Here is a 7,062-nt window from a genome sequence, read left to right on the forward strand (position 1 = left end):
ACCATGCAACAAGAGGAGACCTAATTAAGGAAGACTTCTATTAGTTATCATGACAAGAAATCTAATTGACATCATAGAGTTATGGCAAACCCTAACTACTCTATAATAAACAGATTAGTAGGAAACCCGAGCTATATCATTTGCGTGATATATTCTTGGTAGTGAGTTGAGAAGACATCCTTCTCAAACCCTGGCACCATGTCTTCGATTACAGGTTAATGTCAAGTTTATATACATGCACATTGACATATTCATTTAGTGATCTTAGAACATTTTGTGTTGTTTTAATTGCACATCCAACAAAAGATGCCTTTAGCTTTTTGTTTTTGCAAATTTCCGCCATATGTCTTGACGAAAATGCACTTGCAAAACAATCAACACCTTTGATCAAAGACCTAAACCCTCACGCGCCCACGATGGATCTCCGATGCCTAAGTTAGTTTATCTGAAAAGAGTAAGTGTAAGAGGGCTTTTAGGGATAACAAAAACTTACTGAAATTTGGTAGAGATGGAGGTATTCCTATTGGCCAAGGTTTATGGAGAAATATTCTCAAGATATTAAATAGGAGATAATATCTTGAGATAATGGACTAAATATCTCTAATTGATTTAAATATGGATTACTTACTTGAATGGAATCAATCTTTAATTGAGAATGTATTAAATATAGGATTTGGGTAATTAATGCTTATCTTTAATGTTTAGACTTTTCCTTGCCAAGGGTAGGTGAGCTATAGACAGTCGTATTTAGCTGCTTGAACCTTCACGGGTGTTGAGCTGAGTATCTGAGAAGTTTGCTCATTTAATGAGGGCAATCATGTCTTTCTTGAGCAAAAGTCTACGTGTCACCTCTAAGATTTTTAGGATGATTTTAGGCTCCACATTGGCCTCCTTGGAAAATTTAGCAAAGATCTTGGAACATAATGAAGCATGTTGTTCACTCTTTTTTTTTTGGTTGAACCAAAGGAAAGAAACGACATGTTCTTACAGTCTTTTGATTGTCGAACAAGAAGGAAATATATACCCAATTAAATTGCATTTTGGGCTTTTGTTTAGAAGGCGGTGAAGATTGTTTGATCGAAATATATTTAGCAATAAGGCCTATTAGTGGGCCTTACATGATCAGGCCTGGATTTTTCGGATTAGAATTATGAGAATCCAAGGGTTTCGGAATTAAAAAATTTCTTGTAATTTCGTTCTGAAAAGCTTTGGGAAATTTACACGAAATTTCCAGATGAAAGAGAATCAAACTTGAGACCTGAGTGTATAAGTAAATATTTTCAACCGATTGAACTATAAGTTCTTTGAAAAATGATTTAAAATTGTGTGTATCCTAACAATTTGAAAAGTCAAAAAGCCTACTCAAAATTGAAAACTCATACCGAAGGTCTAAAAAAAAGGATTATCATATACACCAGTTATCACATGATGGATCCATGCGTCTTTGATCAAAAATACATTCCAACTTTTATCCAAATTTTTGTATTGCAGTACACAATGTGGGAATATAAAACAGAATGATCGAAAATATATGCAACCTCTTCATTGAAACTTCCCCATGGGTATATGGTACAAGCTTAGCAATGAATTTTAGCTACTAAGAGCAACTTCATCGTTGCAAAGGCCCCCTTAGGGCAAGTCACTATTGAATAACATCCAATGAACAGTAATTGCTTTTTGCATCTTCACCCCTACATTGAATAACCATGACAATAGGTAATAAAATATTAGTATTTTTTATTTTATAAAATAATACAAAATAATTTTATTTGTATTTTCGGATAAGATTTTTAATCGTTCTAGTGACGTCATGTGTCATTATCCGAGAAGACAATTTTTGGAGATAGATTTCGATAAGATAATTATCCAATGCCGTCGTGCCACGTGTTATTACCTTTTTAGAATCGTTGAGGATAGATTTCCGATAAGATTTTTAACCAATCATGTCGCGCCACGTGTCGCAATTTGAAGACAATCTTTGAGGGTAGATTTCGATAAAAATTTTAACGAATGACGGCATGCCACATTGCATTATCTATAACCTAATCCTTTCTTTTTCCTCCATATAACCCACCATCTAGAACCAAAAATCACACACCAAATTCAAAATCTCTATCATTATTCATAGTTTTTTGTTCCTTCTTCACCAACGCTTGTTCATGGGGTGTTTCCGGCACTTCTTCTGTGTCTCCTTCAACATGCGAGTCGTGAATGGGTATATAGTGTAGATGGGTGTTGTTCATGACAACTTCTGGACTGACAGACACAACTCTAAATTTAGAACAATCTTTGACAATATTCCAACATTCCCACCGGGTGAATGATTTGTTTTTGTTTTTGGTTTTGACATTATACAAAGCTTGTGCTTGAAGTATCTACACAATGTAGGAGAAGAAATAATTATAATCAAAGTAGTTAACAAATAAATAATACAAACAAATAATTATAATGTAAATTTGGGTACAGTCAAGGTTCTAAAAAACACTAGGCGCTAGTCGGGCGGTTGGCTGGCTCCTAGCGCCTAGGCGGTTAGGCGGGATCTAGGCGGGTGCCTAGGTGGATTTATCTTGTAAATAAGTACACATAAAAAATTATACTTGTATAAAATCCATGAATAAGATAATAAAAGAATTATAAAATACAAAAAAAGTATCTAACAAGTGTTCAAAATTTAAAAACACATTAAACATATATGCTATATAACTTAAGATATTTTAAATGATTATATCTTATTTTTGAAACATAAAAAGTAAAAATCTCACCCAAAACCGATCAGAAACCTATATATCAATTGAAAGTTGAGCTTGAGGTCAGGAAATCATGAAAAAGCAATTATGAAGAGGTGCATGCATCCTTTCTTCCCCATTTCATAAAGCACCACGTGTGTGGTGGTGTGACCCCTCCCCTCCACCTATAGTCCCCATCACTCAAATCAGCCTAGAGACTCCCAAACCATTTTGACAAAATCGGAAAACTTTTCTTCTTTTTTTATTCTTTCCCTTTTCTCATCGTCTTCATTTTCTTTTTGTTTCCTCTTCGTCAGTTTATCTTCTTTTTTTTTCTTTTTTTTTTCCGTTTTCCTTCTGTAAATTCTTCCTTTTTTTTTTTTGGTTTCCTCTTCTTCTGTTTTGCATTGTAACCAACATTTTTGAGATCAACCGCTTTGCCTCTGTCTAAAACCACGGCGGACATTCAAACTCCGCCTTGAAAACCTTCATGTACAAGTTCATTAGATTCTCATCCTGGAACGGCATAAACCTAGCCAGCAAAACGAACAGCACAACTCCGCACGACCAGATATCCGCCTTAGATCCATCGTACCCCTTCTTCCTCAGCACCTTTGGCGCCACGTAAGCAGGAGTTCCACACTGGGTGTGCAGAAGCCCGTCGTTCCAGAGCTGCTTTGGCAGAGCGAAGAGTCCGAATCCAGGAAACCATTTCACTCCGCCTAGACCGCCCAGGCCGCCTAAGAGCGCCTAGGCGGACACCTAATAGCTCCCCGATTTTTCTTAACGATTTGGACCTAATCGGATCGGCACACCTACGCCCAACGCCTAAGCGGCCGCCTAGGCCGCTTTTTAGAACATTAGGTATAGTACAAACAAATAAATAATATATTGTTACCTGATCCGCTAAATTTTCCCCACTTTGAAGATTAGCACTAGCTTGTGCCAAGGCGTCTCTCCAAAGACTAAACGATTGGCTGAGTATTATCCAACGACTGAACATCGATTCTTTAGTTCTTTTCCCACCAATTTTCTCAAGATAATTGGTATGAATAAGACTCCACATTTCTCGCAATTGCATCTCATTACCTGTAATCGGATCATGAGTAACTTCAACCCAGCTAGAACACAACGTAACATCTTCAAGAAGCGTCCAATTTGTACCTACATCATTAATCATTTTGTTGGAAACCAATTTGATTGAAACTTTGAGAGAAAGATTGGAATATGGTTGAAAGTATTTGAGAAAATATAAAATTGTGGTTGAAACTTTGAGAAAATATGAAATTATGGTTGAAAGTATTTGAGAGAAAGATTGGAATAAGGTTGAAGCAAGGAAGAAAATGCCGATAATATCGGCGAAATATCGCCGATATTATCGGTTTTTCACGGTAACGATATTTTAATAGGTATCCAATTGGGTTTCGTCTAAATATCGTGATATTATCGATAATATCGCGATATTTCCGAAACTATCGCGATATTTCCGAAACTATCGCGATATTTTTTATAATATCGCCAGATCAAAACCCAAAAATATTTAAAAAATGCTGAGAAGTCTCAACAGATAACTACATTTGATCTTAGCCAAAAGGGCCGAGCAAGGCATGCTTTTCACAGCTTAGGAATGTGGCTTTTATAGGCCTGTTTGCTTGCTCACTTCCCTTGCGTGGGCGATGTGGGATTACAGAAACCAAGCTTGGGAATGTGGCTTTTATAGGCCTGTTTCCTTGCTCACTGCCCTTGCGTGGGCGATGTGGGATTACATAAACGAGATTACAGAAACCAAGCTTGGGAATGTGGCTTTTATAGGCCTGTTTCCTTGCTCACTGCCCTTACGTGGGCGATGTGGGATTACAGAAACCAAAACGTTTTGTTGCGACTTGCGAGGGCTGGTACATGTGAACTTGTGACTCCAACTAGGTAAGACTTAAGAGCCAGATCTAATTTGGGGCCTTTTATCCTATATTTGTGGACAACGATCAAATGCTAAAGATTAAACAAACATAATATGTTCTACTGCTTAGCAAAAAAAGCTACAAACCCTTTGCTTATCAACAAAAAAAAGACAAGTCCTTGCACTAGATATACTTTCAAATTACGTTGAGTAGCAACCTGATATATGTATTCGGACGAATTATAAAACAATTGACACACTCCTGGCTTCCAAAATTCAATTCTTTTACTTTATATAAACTTGAAAAAACATAATCGGCATCCAAATTAAAGTTTAGTCTTATTCAACATATTGATTTTCAATCGTTAATTGATATACTATAATTTGGAACTTTAACGCCTAGACGCATGCTTATGTGTAAGAAATTTAAAGTGTCAAATTCGGCACATTATTCTTCATCATTTTATTCACTTCCTTTTTTTTTTTAATATCCTAAATAAAACCTCCCAATATTGTACTAATTAATTATATATAAATGATTATGGTGTGTTTAAACTTCTTTCATTAATTACTACATATTTTCTACACTCACAATGTTTGCCAGCTCGCTATATAATCAACTTAAATCAGTTAAATCCATAATGCAATGCATTTCCTTCCAATTTTTTATGATAAACTAATAGATAATTGACTAAATAAACATCCTGCAAAGTTTCATTAAAAATTTCCAAGTTTTTCTTACAATTTCCATGGTTTCCATGTAATTTTTATCGATATCGATATTATCCCGATATTTCCATCGATATTTCAGTGTTTTTAGACTACCGATATTTCCGATCTTACCTATATTTTCTTCCTTGGGTAGAAGATATATTTATAGAAAAGTAAAATCAATTTATTTATTTTTAATTTTTAATTTTTTTTCTGATTTTTTATTAACTTAATTAATTTCTGCCGTTGGATTAAAAAAAATTGAAATCCAACCGTCCAGATTGTGCCATGTGGCACAACGGTAACTTTTCAGATTTTTTAAATGTTAATTTTTTTTAATTTAGAAAGGCGAATAACATGGACAGTTGATCTCAAATCTAACGGCTGATATTTAGGAAGGTTTCAATTTTTTTTTACCTTTGGAAATCCAACGGTCAAGAACAAGTAACCGTTGAAATCCAACGGCTGAGACAAAGCCACGTGGCCTCCAACGGTAACATTACGCACACCTGCACTGCAGGCCCCAACGCTTGAAACATGTCGAGGACGCGCCCCCACGCGTGCGTGTTATGCACGCACCTGACTAAAAAAATAATAAAACGTGGCTGACGTCGCCCTGATGTCAGCGTTGCATCACCCCCACCTCGGGCTAGGGATTCTCGTTGGGCCTCTTGCTCAAGCCCCCTCCTGCGCAATCACCCGCATGGGCTGGACATGATTGCTAGGGCAATTGCCCCTTGTTCTGGAGCCGGTCCATCGGGCTATGGAGCACTGTGGAGTTGCCCTAAGAAAGTTAAATAAACTTCTAACATATAATATATCACGTAGTGATGGTTCAATACGGCACAATAATTTCGTCATGTTCTATTTCTAGTTAAAGTAATAAGCATGTTGTAGAGATGTTAATATATCATGGAGGGTTTTCATAATAGTAAAAACCCTACCAGTAATCTCACTCTGTAACCTCAAGATTAACAAACAAAATGTGAACAATAAAACAGTTCAAAATACTAATTTTAGTAATAATACAAAAAGAAAAAGAAAATTAAAATTTTCTCACTCTCTCATCTCTCCATTGAATACTGATCAGTTACCAGTAATCTCTTTTACAAATTTATCTGCCCCTCAACAATGCCTTCTCTGCAGTTTCCACCTCTTCCAAAATCCTCGCCTTTCTCTTTGCAGGAAGCGGAGCAGTCGGTCCAAAACTGACATAATGCCCTGAAACTGCATTGATTGCGGAGTAAATGTCCCTAAAAGAAACCCTACCGAGCAGAGTCTTCTCCCTCCTGTACTTGGCCACCCATGAGTTTGATGTTTCTCTGAGCTCCGCCACTGCAGAAGCCACATTGGGGTCGTTCCTATCCATGTTAATGGTGGTTTTCACCTTGTTTATCACCTCCTCCGTTTCTTTTACGTACTCCTCGTCCGAAGCGGCAAATGCAGCTGGTGTGAGCGGGAAGAGCCATGCTGGCGAGGACAGAGTTGCTGCAGCTGCTGCCGCCACGAACGATAAGAATTCGCGGCGTCGAGGTTGTGGGATTGTGGCGGTGGCGGTGGATTTGGTGGACTTGATTGGTGGAAGAGATTTGAGTTTAGAGGTGGGAGTTAGGAGTGTTGGTGAGGCCATGGTTGGGAGTGGAGGGAGAGAGGACTGGGGATGAGAGAGAGAATGTGTTTGTAGGAGTAACCAGTAATTGGATTTGTGCCACGTGTGCTTATCAGTTA

General features: G+C 37.3%; 1 protein-coding gene across 1 annotated transcript; it reads right to left on the bottom strand.

Annotated features, from left to right (window-relative positions):
* Positions 1 to 6,242: 6,242 nt before the first annotated feature.
* LOC126610085 (photosystem II repair protein PSB27-H1, chloroplastic-like) lies at positions 6,243 to 7,062 on the bottom strand. The gene has a single exon (XM_050278052.1). The coding sequence runs from the start codon at positions 6,962 to 6,964 to the stop codon at positions 6,449 to 6,451; it is 516 nt and encodes a 171-aa protein (XP_050134009.1). The 5' UTR covers positions 6,965 to 7,062; the 3' UTR covers positions 6,243 to 6,448.

Source organism: Malus sylvestris, chromosome 17 (genome assembly GCF_916048215.2).
Source record: "Malus sylvestris chromosome 17, drMalSylv7.2, whole genome shotgun sequence".
Taxonomy (NCBI): domain Eukaryota; kingdom Viridiplantae; phylum Streptophyta; class Magnoliopsida; order Rosales; family Rosaceae; genus Malus; species Malus sylvestris.